At 42.2% G+C, this 20,647-nt stretch overlaps 2 protein-coding genes across 4 annotated transcripts in view; one reads left to right on the top strand and one right to left on the bottom strand.

The window, feature by feature from the left end:
• The window catches only part of ACE2 (angiotensin converting enzyme 2), a 47,507-nt gene extending 33,273 nt beyond the window's left edge, over positions 1-14,234 (top strand). For 2 of the 3 annotated variants that reach the window (XM_070462632.1, XM_070462633.1), the window contains 6 exons: positions 55-227; positions 1,452-1,510; positions 5,255-5,355; positions 7,091-7,207; positions 9,038-9,232; positions 11,223-12,186. In XM_070462632.1, the coding sequence (XP_070318733.1) occupies positions 55-227; positions 1,452-1,510; positions 5,255-5,355; positions 7,091-7,207; positions 9,038-9,232; positions 11,223-11,331 (754 nt within the window). In that variant the 3' untranslated portion in view covers positions 11,332-12,186. Of the gene's footprint in view, positions 1-54; positions 228-1,451; positions 1,511-5,254; positions 5,356-7,090; positions 7,208-9,037; positions 9,233-11,222; positions 12,187-13,929 lie in introns of those variants that run through there. The other variant, XM_070462634.1, reaches the window with a different exon arrangement.
• Positions 14,235-14,746: 512 nt separating this feature from the next.
• Positions 14,747-20,647, bottom strand: part of BMX (BMX non-receptor tyrosine kinase) — a 44,595-nt gene continuing 38,694 nt past the window's right edge. Inside the window, 2 exon segments of the mRNA XM_020912832.2 lie at positions 14,747-15,912; positions 17,432-17,589. Coding sequence (XP_020768491.2) covers positions 15,838-15,912; positions 17,432-17,589 — 233 coding nt within the window. The 3' untranslated portion in view covers positions 14,747-15,837.

Here is a 20,647-nt window from a genome sequence, read left to right on the forward strand (position 1 = left end):
ACCCACCTCCCCCAGCTTTTTTTTGTTTTTTTTTGTTTTTTTTTTTTTATGTAGCCAAATGCTGAGCCTTGGAAAATCGGAACCCTGGACCTTAGCATTGGAAAGTATTGTGGGGATAAAGACTATGGATGTAAAACCCCTGCTCAACTACTTTGAGCCCTTGTTTACCTGGCTGAAAGAGCAGAATAGGAATTCATTCGTGGGTTGGAGCACGGAATGGACTCCATGTGAGTAGATGGCGTTGGCACATTTCTAATGGCCCTTTTTCTGCTTCCCTAGTCCTCTCTGGCCCTAGTCTCATGGGACTTACACAGTTGAGTGTGTTCTCCCTCTACTCATCCCCTGTACTGTGGTGGCAGATGCCATTTTCTCTGAGAGGAAACACATTTGTTGAGCACCTACTGTATATCTGACACAGTGAAAACTTCCCCCCTCTTGTTTTCAATCTGCTTTACTAGCCCCATATTTAAAATAAAAGAGTCTAACACTGTATGTGGTTAGTGTTCTAACCCACTGTATGTGAATCCTGCTCTTCAAAGAAAGGCAAATATGTTTAATAATTTTAATGCAATCCCCTCTTCTTTCTGGCAGTTACATTCATATTCTAAACAGCTTGTTTATATTGTCATTTCCCCATTGCTCAGTTTTAGACATGCACTTCTGCCTACTCTTCTGCCTCCATTTCCTATTCTCCCAATGAAATTTAACATAATTTTTAGTAAAGAAATTATCAATATTTGCGTCATTACACCTGCAGAACCAAGTAATATACTATTTTATATCTTTTTTAATGTAGCTTTTTGTTTGTCCTGAAGTTTCTATTGCCTCATTTTTTTGCATACCTAATTTGCTGTCTATGCTATATTCTTCTTCTCCAACTATTCCAACGTATCTATTCTTTTCAGTCTCATTTTTCCTAAAGAACTCCCTCTTAGAGTCCTCCTGTCTCAATCTGGACCACAGTTTTCATCCTGAGTCATCCCTTCGCTGCTGTCCTGGGTTGAATCCACTCCTTCCTGGATTCCATGTCTTCTTTCATGAATTCCCTCCTGTTTTGCTGCAGCACGGCCTCCAAGTGACTTTCTAAGCAAGAGCTCATGGGGTAGGAGCATCAGCTATTCCCCCAAGTGGCTATAACCAGACCTAGACTTTCATTTTCCTTGTTTTCAGTCCAGTATCTTCTTCCACTCCCTGCTGTACTCGAATCCCAGGCCTCTCCTGGATTCTCTGGGGGGTCTCTACTGCTTGTGTGTACACGTTATGCCACGACTTCCTGACCCTTGAGAAAGCATTTACCACTCCTCCATAACTTCTCATTTTCCAAAGGAGTGTTTATACCTTTAAAAAATTCCTTTACTATCACTTTACTGGGATCTTGGGAAAGGAAGGAAATAAACACACATGGTCAATCTGCTGTCTGTAACAACAGTCTGTTATTTCTCTTTAATCAGATTCTGACCAAAGCATCAAAGTGAGGATAAGCCTTAAATCAGCTCTTGGAAAAAATGCTGTGAGTATTCTAGATAGCGCATCTATAACTTTCAGTGCATTCCCTTTTTTAGGGCACAACAAACCCATTTCAGGGCAGTTGAAAAGATGAAACGGCACATGGTTCTCTTAAAAAGCCCTAGATTCTGGCCTCTGGCATTTGAGTTGGTTTTTTCAGTAATACATTCCTTGTTGAATTGGCTAAGCCTCTGTTTTCCTTGTGACTCTGAAGGTATTATGAAGATCAGTGAGAAAACATTTAAAGTATCAAATACCTACCCTCCCAATTCACTCTGATCACAATTACTTGTATTTTTTTAAAATATATTTATTTATTTATTTGGCTTTTCTGGGTCTTAGTTGATGTGTGGGATCTTTAGCTGCAGCATGCAAACTCTTAGTTGCGGCATGTGGGATCCAGTTCCTTGACCAGGGATTGAACCAAGCCCCCTGCTTTGGGAGCCTGGAGTCTTAGCCACTGGATCACCAGGGAAGTCCCCATTACTTGTATTTGAGGAAGAGGACATGTTTATATTTTTAGAGACTGCTATTAGAAATATTGTAGGCAGTTTGGCTTTGTTTTGTCTTAGTCAATCATCTAGGTACTAGAAGCTTGTTTTAATCTTAGACCCCAGCCTTGGACCTGCTTAATCAGAATCTGCACAGTAAAGGCTGGGAAGCAACAAGTTAGACCACTGTTTCTCAAGCCTGGCTGCACACTGGAGTCATTCACGATGTTCTTTAAAATATTAATGCTTCAGTCCCATTCCCAGAGATTCTGACTTACTGCTCTGAGGTGTGGCATCAAAACCCACTCCAGTATTCTTCCCTGGAGAATCCCATGGACAGAGGAGCCTGGCGGGCTACAGTCCATAGGGTCACAAAGAGTTGGACATGACTGAAGCGACTTAGCATGCATGCATCTGGCATCAAGTCATCAAATTTCCCCAGGTGATTTTGATCACAGCACAGTTTGAGAACCACTGAGGCAGAGATGCATTTCTGGACAACAAAAAGTTTTACAGAAAATCAGATTATTTACACCTTCATGTGAATTACTTTCATCAGCTGTTGCTTTCTCCTAAACACCACCTGTCTCAGGTTATCCAGTTTGAAGCAATGTGTTTTGGGGAAAAAGGAGAGGAGAGGGTTGCCCCAGGCAGATGGAGATCAAAGGCATGGATGGAAGTGTGGCAGCCAGGAGGCTTTGCAGGATTAGAGAGCAACCTGGCATTACTGGATAAAACAGTCCAAGGCGCTACAGCTAACTGTCCTTTTCACTGGATAGGGTCAAAGGTTGCATTTCTACCCCCATACTTTTCTTGGGAAGTTAACTGTTGTCCAAGGCTCCACAGTAGTTGTAGTGTAATTTTCATATAAAAGCTAAACATCTAAATATAAATAACATGTCATCGTTGTTGTTTAGTCACTAAGTGATGTTTGACTCTTTGTGACCCCATGGACCGTAGCCTCCAGGCTCCTCTGTCCATGGGATTCTCCAGGCAAGAATACTGGAGTGGGTTGCCATTCTGTTCTCCAGGGGATCTTCCCAACCCAAGAATCAAACCTGGTCTCCTGCATTGGCAGGCGGATTTATTACCACTGAGCACCCAAGGAAGCCCATAGTAGGAGTAAAAAATGAAGATTTAAGAAACAAGTATAAAATGGAGGTGTATCACTTCTCAAACTCTGAAAGTTCAAGTTCCTATTTCTTAGCAATCATTGTCTCTGGGGTTATTTCTCCTTCTGTCCTATTTTTATTAGCTCTTCCTTGGACTGATAAAATTTAATTTTAATTTCAAGTGTCCAGTAGATCAGGGTTCTTTTCAATTATCTTCTTTTTTCTTGACATGTTTTTCCCCATGTTCTCTTTCCATGCAGTGAGGGATTAGTAAACAGTCTTCAGAGGGGTTGGTGGTGTAATATTCTGAGGCCCATTCACAGAGCAACAGGCTGCTTTGATGAGAGCGGAGTTATACTTTTAGCCAGAATAACTGTCCAGTTCAAGCTACTTCATAGCAAAGTCCACCTGGATCTTTGATACTATTTTGAGAACTTAGCCTTTACTTTTTTAATATAGAAATAATAACGAGAATATTAGTGCCCATGTTCAGTTCAGTCGCTCAGTCGTGTCTGACTCTTTGTGACCCCATGGACTGTAGCACGCCAGGCTTCCCTGTCCATCACCAACTCCTGGAGCTTGCTCAAACTCATGTCCATTGAGTTGGTGATGCCATCCAACCATCTCATCCTCTGTTGTCCCCTTCTCTTCCCACCTTCAATCTTTAACCCCAGCATCAGGGTCTTTTCCAATGAGTCAGTTCTTCGCATCAGGTGGCCAAAGTATTAGAGTTTCAGCATCAGTCCTTCCAATGAATATTCAGGACTGATTTCCTTTAGGATGGACTGGTTGGATCTCCTTGCAGTCCAAGGGACTCTCAAGAGTCTTCTCCAACACCACAGCCATATTAATAATATTATTATTACTATTAAAGCAACTTTCTCAATACCTGAGTGGTATCAATGTAGCAATCCTTTGAAATCTTTTTTTTAAACAGCTAAAATTTTCTTTTGAAAATGTAACATTTTCAAATTGAAGTATAGTTGATTTAAAATGTGTTTGTTTCAGAGGCACAGAAAAGTGAATGTTATACACATACATATATATTTTTTCAGATTCTTTTCCCTTATAGGTTATTACAAAATATTGAGTATAGTTCCCTGTGCTATACAGTAGGTCCTTGTTGTTTATTTTATATATGGTAGTGTGTATCTGTTAATCCTAAATTCCTAATGTTTCCCCCCCCCCTTTCCCCTTTGGTTTGTTTTCTATGTCTGTGGGTCTATTTCTGTTTTATAAATAACTTTATTTGTATCACTTTTTTTAGATTCCACATATAAGCAATATCATATGATATTTGTCTTTGTCTGGCTTGCTTCACTTAGTATGATAATCTAGAATTGTTTTTCCTAAGAGGGAGAAGAGAGGCAAGCTTTGATGATCTCTACTGCCATCTACTGGAGGAAAGGGTGAATTATTTTTCTCTTTGAACAGGTTTTTCCTGGACTACACAAATTTTACCCAAGCCATTGGTTTAGCACTGGAAAAGAAGAATTACCTTGTTTACAAAAAACTATTTTTTTCCTTTGAACTTGAAGTTTCTTTTTCTTTTACACTTACACATGTCTGAGAACTTACTATAAAAATAGTAAAAGGTCAGCATACTTGTCTACAGTATATGGATGTTTTAACCAAAACCAATGGCACACATAACTCCCATCTATAAACCTGCCCTAGGGTGCTTATTTCAGCTTACTTTAAGTTAAATTCAAAGGACCAGTGAGCCCTGTGGTTCTTAAAGCGTTGGTGCGGGACCAGCAGCGTTAGCACCACGTGGGAGCTTTTAGAGATGCAGAATTCCAGGTCTTCTCTGAGGCTTGGGCCTAGGATTCAGTGATTTGATAAGCTCTCCAGGTGATGCCAGTGCACACTCAAGTTGGAGATCACTGACCTTATGCAGAGCTAGAATCTTTGGCATATTAGACAATTTAAAATTAACACACGTCGGGAAGTCCCCGGTGGTCCAGTGGTTAGAACTCTGAGCTCTGCCTGCTGAGGGTTATTCAGTCCCTGGACTGGGAACTAAGATCTCACAAGATCCCACAGGATGTGTGGCATGGCCAAAAAAAAAAAAAGCTTGTGGATTATCAGGTTTTAATGACCCCATGATCTCTACTGAGCAGTGTTTTTGTTGTGAATTTGCAGTATGAATGGAATGACAACGAAATGTACTTGTTCCGGTCATCTGTGGCATATGCCATGAGAAAGTATTTTTTAAAAGAGAGAAATGAGACCATTCCTTTTGGGTGAGTTGATGTGCTGTGCTCTCAATGAGTATTTCCCTTACTCTTGGATCAGAAAGTTTTATGCTTCAACTTTTATTCACGTGAAATTGAGAAAAACCTCCTAACAACTATTAAACCTCATTGCTGTCCTGGAATTAGGGCCACCTTTTTTTAGGGATGCTTGTGACTTATTTGACTTGTAGATGGAAGAGCTTTGTTATTATTAAATGGCCCTCTCCTCACCTCTTCCCCCCTACCTTCTTTCCCTTTCTTTTCCCCAAATGCTCTCATTCACCCTCAGCACTGAAAACAAAAGGCAGAAATCTCTGCTTTCATTGAGCTTGTATTCTAATGTATCTGCTTAGTGTGTGTATGTGTGTGTGTTATAGACAGTCAACAAAATATATAAGTGAAATATAGTAGAATTTGATGGTGATGAGTGCTAGGGAGAACAGTTCAACAGGAAATGGGCAAGGGAGTGCTTGCTGGTTGTGTGTGTGTGTGTGTGTGTGTGTGTGTGTGTGTGTGTGTGTAGGGTTCCATTTTAACTAAAATGGTCAAGGAAGACCTTGTTAAGTATTTCAACAAATAGCTGAAACAAGAGAGAGAGTCAGAGGTGCAGACCCTGCGGAAAAATGTTGCAGCTTGAAAAATAGCAAGTAGAAAGATCCCGAGGAACAAGCATCCTTCACTTATATTGAAGGAACAGCAAAGAGGCCAGGGTGGCTGGAGCAGAGTGAGCTAATAGAAGACAAATAGGAGATGCAGTCAGGGCCAGACTGGGCCGTGGGGGTGGAAAGGCGAGAAGAAAGTTTGTGTGCGCGCCTCCAAGCCATTCTAAGGCCTTTGGCTTTCCTTCTGCATGAGAAACGCTCTGAACCATGTGATCTGCCTTGGGTTTTTGTTTTGTTTTTTTAGTAAACATTCGTTGTTTTATTTATTTTTGGCTGCACTGGGTCTTCATTGCTGCACGTGGGCTTTCTCTAGTTGCAGCAGGTAAGGGGCTACTCTTAGTTGCAGTGCACAGGCTTCTCATTGTGGAGGCTTCTTGCAGAGCACGAGGCATGTGGGCTTAGTAGTTGGGGCTGGCTGGCTCTAGGGCACAGGCTCAATAGTTGTAGGTGCACAGGCTTAGTTGCTCTGTGGCGTGTGGAATCTTCCTGGACCAGGGATCGAACCCTGTCCCCTGCATTGGCAGACAGATTCTTATCCGCTATAGCACCAGAGAAGTCCCTGCCTTGCATTTTATTAGGATCAGTCTCATCAGCTGTGAGAGCACAGTCTTGTCACATCCTACTATAAACCCCACTCCTCACCCTCACCTGTGGGGGCAACATGACGAGTTTTGCCAGGAGGGGCACAGTTGGAAGATATCGGGGCATCACCTCTGTCCATGGAAGGGAGCCATCTCTGCCCGCCGTATTGTTTATCACAATCCTGGGTCACCAGTGATTCCTCGCTGATTCTTCTGCTGCTTTGTTTGAAATATTTCTAACACTGAAAAAAACTGTGGTTCTTATATGGTAGCAGAACCAATCATGCCAAGACTTGCTCTCACACCTTAGGGAATTGCGTTCATGTGCTTTGGGCAGCGTTAAGGTTATTGGGACAGTTACATCCTTCCATGACGAGCCCTGCTCCAGGGCTCTCCTCTCTACCCTGTGATTGTCCCCCCATCTCCAGCAGAAGAAGTCTTCATTCTCTTCACAGCGTCCTCTGTGCCACCAGGGAAAATGTTTCTTTTGTTTCTCCACAGGGAAGAGAACGTGTGGGTGAGTGACAAGAAACCAAGAATCTCCTTCAAGTTCTTTGTCACGTCACCTAACAATGTGTCTGACATCATCCCTAGAACTGAAGTTGAAAATGCCATCAGGTGATATTTTACTTTCAAATGTAGGATAGAAGGGTGAGGGGGTCCCAATGCAACAACAGCAGTAATGAATGATTTGTGTGTTCCCAAAGGTGCCAGGCACTGTTCTGAATCATTTGAGTGTTTTCCCTCATCTTAAAAACTTGGGTTTTAATTCCAAAAGGATCTCATAGCAAGAGGATTGCCTTCATTGGGTTTCTCCAGATGCAGGTCCTTAGACAAGGATTTGAAAGTAAGTAGTTTACTTGGGAAGTCACCTCAGGAAGAATGGATTGAGGAGTGTGGACAGGAGACAGAATGGAAGGAAGGTAACATGACACGTTATGAGCAAGTTACCACTGTGGGCAGCTAGAACTCCATTCTGCTGGGAATTCTGGGAGATGGTGTGGAACATGCACCTGAATTGTCCCATCAGAGCTGGGGTATTTATTCACCACTTCCCACCAGTCACTGGTTGAGAACTGTGTACAGGCGACAGTAATTCCCCAGCCTTACTGGACTGCAGATAGGGCTGAATCTTGTAGCCTGAGAATGCTCTCAGGCAAAGGCAGCAGGTCCCGGCTGAAGGAAGTCTAACCAGCACGCCCGGAAAATGGTAAATGCAGAGGGTACGTGGGCAGGTGTCGCCATCATCGCCGTAGAGACTTTGATGCAGAATTCATTTAACCAAAGTCTGAAACAAGGCAGGCAGGGACAGGAGTCCTTAGATACTAAATAAGTAAGTTAGTTGCTCAGTCATGTCTGACTCTTTTTGACCCCATGGACTGTAGCCCACCAGGCTGGATAGATGTTGATGTTTCCCCTTGTCATTAAAAAGAGAAGAAAAAAGGCTTAATATACCACTGCTATGGGAAATGCTACTAAATGGCACTCTTGAGCTGCTCATCGTCTTTAGAAGAAGACCCAAGACTTGCTGGGCAGAGTTGGCCTAGAAAATCTGGCTTAGTGGGGTTTACAACCCAAGCACGCCCAGCCTCACTGGCTGCCTCCACAAGACTTGTCTTGGGGGAAAGTGCTAGCTGAGATCATCACGAAGGAGCCCAGCACTCCTGCAAGCTCTGGGGAGTCCTCAAACTTCCTATTTCCAGAGTGACGAGACTCTTTCAGGTGAAGGTTGTGGGGCTTATATGGCTAATGCTGCTTGGATCTCTCTCTCTCTGGCTGGACTCTGACTTCCTGACCTGCACTGTATTCAATGGCAGGAGAATGGGATACCAGACACTTTGGTTTTCAATCTGGAATACTGAACATTTCACTGTTTTTTGTTTTAAAAATAACCTTCATCCTTTTTTCCTCTATAAAATTCGGCCATATCCCAGCCCAGTGCTGGAGAATTTGGCAAAGGCTCCTTCCCTGTGTTCCTCCCCAGAACTGCCATTTATTAGGATGTCAACACCTTTTATGGAAAAGGCAGCTGTTGAGACTTGTGTATAAGGCCTGATTCATTTGTAGAAGAGGTGGATCCGATTTTCCTTTTCCATTATTTGATATAAAGTCATTGTAGACATACCTCGGCAGAAGGGAAATTCTTACCAAACGTGCAACTTTGCCTTTACAACACAGTAGTCACAAATGAACAAATGCCAGCCATCTGCACATTTCCACACTTGCAACCTCATTTTCCAGTGAAGCTATTTCCAAACCTAATCTAGGATCACACAGTATGAAAGAGGTATGATTGTTAAAACTCATATCTGTCAGTGAACCTGGTTATTGACTTTGATTTCACTGCTTCTTTGGATAAGCCTTATCAAATCCTTTTGGAGACAGTGATATAGGAAGTAAATAACTGCACTGTTTTCTTTTGCCTAAGTGTTTTGCTTTTGGGAATAGGTTGTCCCGGAGCCGTATCAATGATGCCTTCCAGCTGGATGACAACAGCCTGGAGTTTCTGGGGATTCAGCCGACGCTGGGACCCCCTTACGAGCCACCTGTCACCATATGGCTGATTATCTTTGGGGTCGTGATGGGAGTGGTAGTGATTGGTATTGTTGTGCTCATCTTCACTGGGATCAGAGATCGAAGGAAGTAAGTGACCTTTCTTGAACTTATCTATCCTAAAACAGAACAGTTTCAGGAAAACTAACTGGGAAAATTTGCATTAAGTCGTAGGTTGTACAAGCCAATTACATATGTGGACAGTTTCACAGCTAAATATTCTTGTGCACCCCCTAGAAGTTTACCAGATTTCATCAGCACTTTGCCATCCTAGCAGGCCCCACCATACAGGAGAGTTCCAGCCTGGGGTTTACTACTGGTATGCCCCAGTAAACTCCATCCTGGCCACAGCATCATTTCCCTACTGCTAAAAGGCACTTTAAGCTCTGCAGTGGTGAGTGAGCTCAGTGGGGATTACCCTTACTGAGGAGTCCTCCTTGGTCTAGAAGTGATCCTAGAGAATGCATTAGTGATGGACTTGAACTGTGAAATCGTTCAAGAATGAGCTCTGAGATTTGCTCCAAATTGCTACGCTTGAATCCTCTGCATCCCTCCTCCCATGGCCCAGATGCCTTACTGTACCCTCAGTTCATGGGTCATGCACCCTCTAAATTGTTCTCGAGTTGAAGATTCAAGTTCACTGCAGCTTTAAATCACCAGAGGCCTGATGTATAGTTGTGTCCTGCCACTAGATTTGTTTTCTGATCTTGAGACAGCATTTACTTTTGTTGGGGTTGTGTAACTGAGGTTAATCATATTTTATAACACCTAACAAAACTCTTTGCACACATTAGGTTGTTTAAATGTGTTCTTTAATTTTTATATGCACTAGTCTGTTTTGCTCAATTTTCTTCACTATTTGTTTCCACAAATAACTTCATTTTTAAAATTAGGCATTGACAAAAATATATTCACATAGTAAAAATGTTTTAAATACAAAAGGATACATAGAGTTTTCCTGTCACTCTTTGCTTCCAAGTTCCCTTCCTAAAGCTGACAAAAATTATCAGTTTAAAAAAATTTTTTAAAAATTGTATAGTTGATTGACAATGTTGTATTAGTTTCAGGTATACAGCAAAGTAATTCAGTTATACATATACACATATCTATTCTTTGTCAGACTCTTTTCCTGTAGAGATTATTAGACAGTAGAGTTCCCTGTGCTATATAGTGGGTCCTTGTTGGTTATCTATTTTATACGTAGTAGTGTGTATCTGTTGATCCCCAAGTCCTTATTTATCCCTCCCCTCCCTTTCCCCTTTGGTAACCATAAGTCTGTGACTCTGTTTCTGAAAAATGCATATTCCAAAGTTCATTCATCAAAGAAATTATTTTTGGGCTCCTCCTTCATGCTATACACTGCATTAATAGAAGCTACACAGAAAAATAAGACTGCTTATGTATTTCTTACATTAACATTAATATAACATTACTTATATTATACAGCAACTGTATAATATATAGCTATGTAATCATGTTCATGTATATAGAAGACGAGATTCAGAGAGGACAAGAACCCTTCTCAAGTTTGCACAGCTAGTCAGGAATGCATGAAGATACACGCTCAATTTCTAAAGCTGGTTGTTGTAGTACAAAGCAGGCCTATCCTGATCTTCATACTTTGGAAATTGGTAATTTAGTAGGGAAGCTTTTTTTATAACGAAGTGATTGGCTAAATGACCACTGAGTTCCTAAAAATAATAATAATGGTTAATATTTATTGGAGATTATATGCTGGATACTGTGAGTACTCTGCCAGCATTATTTCACTGAGTTTACATATTTGCCATCATTTTCTGAATAGTCAGACTGAGGCACAGAGGCCCCCACTCTCAGACTTCAGAGCTTATACCCTAACCAGTCTCCTACTCTGCCAACCATCATGCCAACTGATCATTGGGCTAAAGAAGTGAATTCAATGCACTCTGGGTGCCCATAGTCCATTAAAAGGGGACTGGTATGCAAATGAGTACAGGTGGTAAGATGCTGAGATGGAAAAGATACCTGGGCCATTGTTGTCCAAGGGAGGCCGTGTCACTCTAGGATCATGATATTAAGGTGAGTTCACTTTATTTAACAGGAAAAATCAAGCAAGCAGTGAAGAAAATCCTTATGGCTCTGTGGACTTGAATAAAGGAGAAAATAATTCAGGATTCCAAAATACTGATGATGTTCAGACTTCGCTTTAGAAAAATCTTTTTTATTTCCTCTTGAGATGATTTTGTTGTATGTAAATATTAATTTCACAGTACAGAACATAGGCAATGATAAGAATGTCATTAAATGTCAAAGCTCTGGCTCTGTTCAGGAAAAGCTGTCCAAAGAAGGCATGCCTGGGAAGAGGGCATTTTCCCTTGCATCACTTTTAGACTTGTTTCTGCCTCAGGACTTGACTTCTGTTTCCTTAAAGAGATGTTTCTGTTTGAGAATAGAGACAGTATGCCTTTGGCCTCACAGGCTGTTCAGGGGTAATGGAAATGGAGATTTCTGTTGTGTTGCTGGAGATGGCAAAAAAGGATACATGGCAGGGGCAAGCGTGTGGAATCTGGACCGATGGCTCTTAAGGACGTGCCTGTGAATGGATGGAGCTGCGAGGTGGAGCGCAGCATGCACTGTTCACTTGGGTTTAATTCAAGTGTAAAGGAGGACATGCTCTCTTCACGTTAACTTAATCTAAGCACTCTAGTGATTCCCCCCAGTCATGATTGGACCAGAACATGCCTTCTTCAGAGTGACAGGGCTACAGAAGAGAGAAGAATCCAGAGAGCCGTCTGAGGACATTGCCTTTTTACTTTCAAGCTGCTTGGCCACCGTCTTTCTGACAACATCACACTAGCCCCAGGGCCCTCCCTGAACCCCCTTCTGAGCTCCCATGATAGAAATTTGCTTCCGTTGCTTTCTAACTGTGAAGTGCATGGGGACCCCAACTGCATGTCACTTCTGAAGTGCGCTCCCAATCTCTTGAATCTTCTGTATTTGCCCATAATGTTTGAGTAGTGCTGAGCACAAAGCTCACAAAGACAATAAATATTTGATTTACACACTCCGGTGGTCTCGTGTGGACTTCTGTGCTCGGCCTTCCGTGGATTTTCTCTGCTTTTCACTTCCAGGGACAAAGCTGCCTGGGTCTCCCGACCTCCCACATGTCTTGAAATGCATCCCAATATGTTCAGTTACTTTATTGTATAAAGTGATTATGTTCAATAAAATCAGTTGAAAAGAGTTGTGTTAAGAGCATCTACACTATTAGGTTAGGAGCCAAACCTGGTAATGCTTTTACAAATCTCAGAGCCCCCAGACCAGTTCTGAGCACTGAATCCAATACAGACCTGAAAACTGGTATAAAATGGATTATGTAGATTAAAATATCCAAACTCTACCTATCAGTTCACTTTATGTGGTGACCAGCATACTGAAGAGTAACTTAGTCAAGTAAGAAGAACTAGCAGCTTGCGCTCAAAAGACTGGAACTTCCTGCTCGCTTTTAGGGAAGGGCTTTTAAAGGCAGCATTAGGGGTGAGGGTTGTAGGGTGCCTGATCAGCTTGTGGACATTTTTCTGATTGGCTGATGGTGAGGTAGCTTGGGTGGTATTTCAAGGGTCAGCATCATCAACCTTCTGGTTGTAACCGGTCTGGGGTCTATGTGCTGGTGGTCAGGATGCAGTTAAGTTCTTCCACCTGGTAGGGATTTTGCTGCTGCTGCTGCTAAGTCGCTTCAGTCGTGTCTGACTCTGTGCGACCCCACAGACGGCAGCCCACCAGGCTCCCCCATCCCTGGGATTCTCCAGGCAAGAACACTGGAGTGGGTTGCCACTTCCTTCTCCAATGCATGAAAGTGAAAAGTGAAAGTGAAGTCGCTCAGTCGTGTCTGACTCTTCGCGACCCCGTGGACTGCAGCCCACCAGGCTCCTCCGTCCATGGGATTTTCCAGGCAAGAGTACTGGAGTGGGGGTGCCATTGCCTTCTCCAGGTAGGGATTTTAGTATCTGCCAAACAGCTCAAGGACATGGCTCAGGATATTACCTGTAACCCTTGAGGAGGAACTAAATTTCCTTTACTTTGCTTTATGGCTAAACTATGATCATTTTGTCTTGATTGACTATTTTTCTTTGTTTCTGCATTTTCTATTTTCTCTTATGAAATTTGCTCTTTAGAATGCAGTAAAGGTCTAGGAAGCTAAAGATTTTCTACAAACAAGAGGCAGGGTGATGGGAAAAGGGGGTCTGTCCCCGGGAAGGTCCCATAGAGTCCTGCTCAGTTTCATCTTTAGAAGATCAAGTATATAAAAATAAGGAGAAGAAAGAAAAACAGCCTTTGGGGTGGTGGGGGGGACCAGGAAGACCTAGTTTGGGTATGAAAAATCTTTCTCAGGGGGTCATTAAGTCTGTGGTGCAAGTCTCTGGTAGATGGAATCAGAGCCGCAAAGACTGGCACCCACTCCTAACAATGGGCCTGTTGAGGGGGAGGGGCCCTGTTATTTGTTCCTTTTCTCTTGGGGAGGAAAGAACCTGGCACACAGCACCTGCTAAATAAATGCTCACTGAACATATAAATGCCCTAGTGGTTATTTCAAAAGTTCCATGAGATTTGTGTGCCTCTGTTAAGAAAAAAAAAAGGAACAAATAACCAAGAACAATCATTCACAATAGCTGAGGGGTAGTGGAATGAGGAAGGGTGTGAATGTCTCTTAAGGGAGATTGTTAATGTCTATCTAGAAAACAGTAGCGTCTTTTCACTGTAATAGAGCCCTTCACATAACCTTTCTTTCTCCCTTCTTGACATTACAGACATGACAATGACGGACTCCAAAACGATGAAAACCTAAGGGTTCAGCAGCAGGCCATGAAGGCGGACATTTCCAGAACAGTTTGAAAGCTACAGTACCTTTTAGTAATAGTCATGAGAAGCTAAAATAGGACTCCTGTACTTCTGTGTCAAGATAGAAGACGGAAAGAGAAAGTTCAGTTATCAAACTAGCCAGAAGTCCCTGGGCTCCAGACTTGAGGATTTTAAATGGTTGCAGTAGGCCTCTCTTACCCCCAGTTTCACTTTTGGTGGTTTCAGTTACCTGTGGTCAACCACTATCTGAAAATATTAAACAGAAAATTTCAGAAATAAACAATTCATAAGTTTTAAAGTGATGAAATCTCGTGATGTCAACTCTGTCCCCCCAGGACGCAAATTGTCCCTTTGTCTGGTGTGTCCCGCCTGTTAGTCACTTAGTGGCCATAGTTATCAGATCTGCTGTCACGGTTTCACAGTGCTGTGTTCAAGCGACACTTGTTTTACTTAATCCTGGCCCCAAAGTGCCAGAGGAGTGATGCTGGTGATTCAGAAATGCCAGAGAGAAGCCCTAAAGTTTTAGTTTCCTTTAAGTGAAAGGGTGAAAGTTCTCAATATGGAAAGAAAAAAATGAATGCTGAGGTGGCTGAGATCTACGGTAACAACGAATCTTTTATCGGTGAAATTGTGAAGAAAGAAGAAATTCATACTAGTTTTGCTGTCTCACATCAAACTGCAAAAGTTACAGCCTCAGTGCATTAAGTGCTTAGTTAAGATAGAAAAGGCATTAAATTTGTAGTATAGATATTTTGAGAGAGAGACCACATTCACATAACTTTTATTACAGTATAATTGTTCTATTTTATTATTAGTTATTGTTGTTAACCTCTTACTATGCCTAATTTATAAATTAAACTTTATCATAGGTATGTATGTATAGGAAAAACATTATATATGGGGTTAGGTATTATCCTTGGTTTCAGGTATCCATTGGAGGTCTTGGAATGTATCCCTTGCAAATAAGGGCAGAGTACTATAGAAAGCAACAATCTGATACAAGACCATGGTTATAGTTGAGTTGAAATTGATAATAGTTTGAGCATAAGGAAAAAGGCATCAAGTTTTACCTTAGCATCTTTAAAAGTTGTCTCTGTGACACATAGTTAACATATTATTGAATAATGTTGTTTAACTTCAGTTGTATATTTGTGTACATGATGACATAAATCCATTGTTCTGATTTGGATATCAGATGAGAACTGTATCATTTGATTTGAATATGGAACACCTAATGGTGCCCACCACATAATGAGGTCCCCTAGGGAACTTTGGACTGACTGCATGGAAATATCTAGGAGGTTATTAAAAATACAGATTTTCAGGTTGCATTCAGACCTGCTGTACCAGAATCTCTGGGGTAGTTCCTAACGAACCTGTGTTTTCATAAACTCTCCATTTGATTCTCATACATGCTAAAGACTGAAACCATTGGGACATGAAGGCAGGTGTCATCATTTCTATACTTGTTAATAGCATATTTAATTATCATGATAGTGGTGATATTAAGAAAACAACAAATATCCAAAAAGTAATTTTTCATTTCTGCTCAATCTTTACACATAATATACATCCTCTCTATTTTGCAATCAGAAAATGTGCTTCTGCTATAGGCTGGGAGGTGTAATATTAAGAGAAGCATAAACAAAATTACTAACTTGACCTAAATATCAAGGAAATCTTTTGTTTCCTACCTTGTTGTTTTCTAGATAATAGAACAGAGAAAACAGCACACAGAATACCATTAAGAAAAACTAGCTAAATTACAACATCTGTGCTATGCTACTTTCCTTAAAAAGAATGAAAATGTTGGCCAACATTTATACTCATTCTCATCAGATCTTCTCGTTTCTTCTTCAAGGCTTGTCTTTTTCCCGAAGTGGTTCAATGGACGATAGGAGCTGCTGAAATGTGGGACGCTTTTCTGGAAGCTAGATAAAAGAAAAACCCAATGGTTGAGCTTATGAGGGTTCCGATTTAAAATAAACTATGTAAAATATTTGTACCTCAGTCCTAAAACTAGCAATTTTTAAAATGTGGAAATGCATAGACATTTCTTCTAAAGAGAAAACAAATAGAGCCCTAAGAATTGGGAAAGAAAAATAAGAGTATCTTTATTTGCATAAGATATGACTGCATACCTTAAAAACCAAGAGAATTAAAGATAGAACAAACCCAAATAACAAAGGAATTCATCAGGAGAGCAGTATATAAAATTAACTGACAAAATCAGTAGTCTTCTTATATATATACAATAACCAATTAGATATACTGGAAGAGAAAACTCCATTTATAATAGCAACAAACCCCAATAAAATACTAAAAAAAAAGTACCCCCCAAATGAGGAAAACTTTAAAATCCTGCTGAAAAACACAAATGTAAGAATTGAGCACATAGAAAATAACACTGGTTGTCTTTGAATAGGACAGACACATCAATAACATAGAGATGATGAATCTCCCAAGTTAGAATACAAACTCTTCCAAATATGAACAAACTTGTTTTAGGCTGAACAAATTGATTATCTAGTTTGTGGATTTTTAAATATGCAAAATAGCTAAGAAAACTATTCAGAAAGAGACACAACTTAGCAACTAAACCGCCACCAAGAGAAAAGGAAGTAGGTCTGTTTCTGAGTGGGAAAATAAAATGATGACTACAAAAAGTGATAAAGAGTTTTGTGGAAAGTGGACACTGGGAAAAGAGTTTTGTGCATAGCCAAGATTGACTAAGTTTCAAATAAAATTTAACTGTAAATGAATTTAGAAGTAAGCTGGGCTTCTCAGGTGGTGCAGTGGTAAAGAATCCTCCTGCCAATACAGGAGACGCAGAAGACACAATTCGATCCCTGGGTGGGGAGGATTCCCTGGAGAAGGAAATGGTCACCCACTCCAGTATTCTTGCCTGGAAAATTCCATGGACAGAGGAGCCTGGCGGGCTACAGTACATGAGTTCACAGAGTCGGACATGACGGAGCAACTCAGCAGAGCATAGCCACAACTAAGACTCGACACAGCCATAAAGAAATATGAACAAAATGGTTGGCACCTACAGTGCTGGTTTCAGATCACAAACACCTGCGAGCAGGGGCCCAGGGCCATCGTCACCTGCTCTGTAGCAAGTGTGCGCATGCTCAGTCCCTTCAGTCCTGTCCAACTCTTTTGTGACTCCATGGACTGTAGCCCGCAGGCTCCTCCGTCCATGGGGTTCTCCAGGCCAGAATACCGGAGTGGGTTGCCTTTTCCTTCTCCAGGGGATCTTCCAGATTCAAGGGTTGAACCACATCTTCTGTGTCTCCAGTTTTGCAGGCCAACTCTTCACCACTGAGCCACCCGCAAAGCCCCTGGAGCAAGCGCCTCCCCTCAGAAGCGCTCCTTCCGGTGGTGACACAACAAGCCGCCGATGCGCCTGCGCCCCTGCCCACTCCCCTGGCCCCGGGGGGCACTCGCCTCATGCCAGCAGCTGTACATGATGTGGTAGACGGTGTCCGACGCCAGCTGGGGCCGGTAGAGCCGGTGGCCCTGGGAGACCTTCACGACCACCTGCGAGTTGTCGTACAAGTCGTAGGGCTGCTTCCCCAGGCTGAACACTTCCCACATCAGGATCCCTGCCCCGCGGCGAGGCGGCCAGCCGGCAGAGGAAAGAGAGCCCACGTCAGAACGTACAGTTTGTCACGTGAGCTTCATGCCCGCGTCACGAGGGCTCTGGGGCAGAGCCTGTGTCCCTGGGGGAGGAGTCCCCGCAAGAAGGGCAGGGTAGGGAGGATAGACCGGGCTAGCCCTTCTGGAGCCCCAGCTCTCTTATTCCTGCTCCCCGAGGCCCCGACGCCCATTCTCGCTGGGAAACAGGGAGGCGTTCTGGGTCGCTGCAGGGGGAGGTCCCTGGGGCCAGGGCCCCTGGGCTGCTTCAGAGAGGTGGCGGCCCGGTGGAAGCCACAGTGACAGCCCCAGCTTCAACCCTTAGAGCGAGGCGTGGAAGTCCCCACCCTTTCTCTCTGCCTTGGCAATAATTTCCTGGCACACACACATTACCTTTGGGTGGAAATTTAAGATAAAGTCGTGGACAACTTTCCTGCTTTTCTATTGCCTCAGTCCTCTGGAACAGTGGTTCTCCCACTTCTTGGCACCAGGGACCCATTTTGTGGAAGACAATTTTTCCCCGGGACCGGAGAGGGGACGGTATGGTTTTGAGATGTTTGAAACGCATTGTATTTATCATGCACTTTATTTCTAAGCTAATGCTGCCACTGATCTGACAGGAGGCACCGGGTCTCTGCCCTGGGGGTTGGGGACCTTTGTTCTAGAATACTTTGTGGATCAGGTGTCCTTTCGAGAATCTACTTAAAACCATTGGCTTCCCCTCAAGACAGTGAATGCACAGAATTTTCTGACTCATTTTCTGGAAGTTCACAGAGTGTTTTCTGGAAGTATCCAGAGTATGGCGGACTCCAGATTAAGGAACCGAGCTCTGGTCATGGTGGGCAAGAGGGTGGCATCTGGGGCCAGTCAGACATGGCTTTTGAGGCACAGGTTTGCCACTTACAGGGTGGGAAAGCTTCTTAGCCCTTCTCAGTTCTGCTTGCCCATCTGTGATATGTGGATATTCGCGTGTCACAAAGTTGTCATGAGGATTGAATAGGATAAAACACTCGGAGCACTTAAAGGACACTGGGGACATTTTAAGCTCTCTAAATGGTGGCCATTGTGCTGTCATACTAGCCACGCCAGGGAATTCCAGCAGTCAACCAACTTCAAAACCTTGGAAAACCAGGAATATGTAAGAAGGGAGAAAATTGTTCTAGAACTATAACTGAAGTACTAACTTCAAAACTTCTTTGACTTTTAGGGCTACAGATTTTATGTAAAATATTTATAGTCAGGCAGTATTACAATTTGTGGGGACTGTGTGTGTGTGTTTTAAACGTTCTAAAAGAACCATCCAAAAATTTGTTGACTCCTTCACAACTCTCCAGAGAAGGCAATGACACCCCACTCCAGTACTCTTGCCTGGAAAATCCCATGGACAGAGGAGCCTGGTGGGCTGCAGTCCATGGGGTCTCGAAGAGTCGGACACAACTGAGCAACTTCACTTTCACTTTTCACTTTCATGCATTGGAGAAGGAAATGGCAACCCACTCCAGTGTTCTTGCCTGGAGAATCCCAGGGACGGGGGAGCCTGGTGGGCTGCCGTCTATGGGGTCACACAGAGTCGGACACGACTGAAGTGACTTAGCTGTCACAACTCTCTCCTTGGAAGCGGGTCCACTTATCTCAAGAATAATATCGTTGCTTAAAATATTTGTGGGGCTCTTCTTTGAGAATTGCTTTCAGAGGTTCTGGTTTATTTTGAGTATCCTTACTAGGGTCAGATTATTTAAGAATGAATTTAGTTTTTGGAAACAGCCAGAAAATATTTGCAGCCAAATTCTGACACATAAAAGGTAAGCAATTGACCTGGGTAATACAATTTTTGGTCAAAAAGCAGTTGTGACTATTACGGCTTCTGATTTTTTTTTCTGAATAAGAAATTTTTATTAACTTGAAAACAACTATTTGCAGAGTGTTATGGGTATGCAGATTAACCTGATTAATTGCCCTTTACACTCCGGAAATATCTTTGTATGGTATTCAGTCAGGGCTCTGGGGCCACCTTTAAGGGGCAAAGTAGTGGCTTGGCTGCCTGGGGTCTAAGCTCCTTCCTGGTCTACTGGAGACATTCTGATTTCATCTATTTGTACACTGGGACTTTGACTAAGATAAATTTTAAATAAAATAATTTTCTGATAGTTGGAGTGGGGCGGGTCTGGATTCTTATTTTTTTTTAATATCTTTTATAAGGCATATGAATTGATACAAAGAGATTAAAACTAAATTTGACAAGTTCATCAGCACAAAATGACATCAAGTTTTCACTAAATTGCTCTTTGTGGTTTTTCCTTTTTCTGTGTATTTCTTGGAATTTTTTTTACAATGAATAATACCACTTTTATAAAAGGAAGAATTGTTTTAAAAAATTATCACATAGAAAAATAAATGGATAACTAAATTTTCCTTTCTTCAGACAGTCTCAGTTGTCATGTAGAAAGTCAGTTTGTACTTATGGACTAAGACAGGCATGAAATAGTTCTCAGTTGTATTTAATATATTCCATAACCTTATGATAATTTGGAATACTTATCCTGGGCCCATCTGACAGTGATTTTAAACAAGCCTGACATTCCTACTGATGTGGAAAAATACCAGAATATCTATAGAATCACAGTTTAAAAAGAACTATCTCTGTTTTCTAATTGCTGCTGCTGTTTATTTGCTAAGTCGTGTCCAACTCTTTGTGACCCCATGGACTGTAGCCCACTAGGCTCTTCTGTCCAAGGGATTTCCCAGGCAAAATATTGGAGTGAGTTGCCATTTCCTCCTCCAGGGGATCTTCCTGACCCAGGGATCAAACCTGTGTCTCCTGTTTGGCAGGCAGATTCTTTACCACTGAACCACCAGGGAAGCAATTTTGTAATTATGTTTACTTAATTTCAATGCAGATCTTTTAATAAAATAGGGAGGGCCACACAGTAAGTTCTCTAGGTTTGAAGGTCATGCAGCCTCTGTGGCAGTTACTGCTGCAAGTGCAAAATCAACCACAGACAATACATAAACCATATGTACCGAGGA

This window comes from Odocoileus virginianus, unplaced genomic scaffold, assembly GCF_023699985.2.
Source record: "Odocoileus virginianus isolate 20LAN1187 ecotype Illinois unplaced genomic scaffold, Ovbor_1.2 Unplaced_Scaffold_6, whole genome shotgun sequence".
In the NCBI taxonomy this organism is placed as follows: Eukaryota; Metazoa; Chordata; class Mammalia; order Artiodactyla; family Cervidae; genus Odocoileus; species Odocoileus virginianus.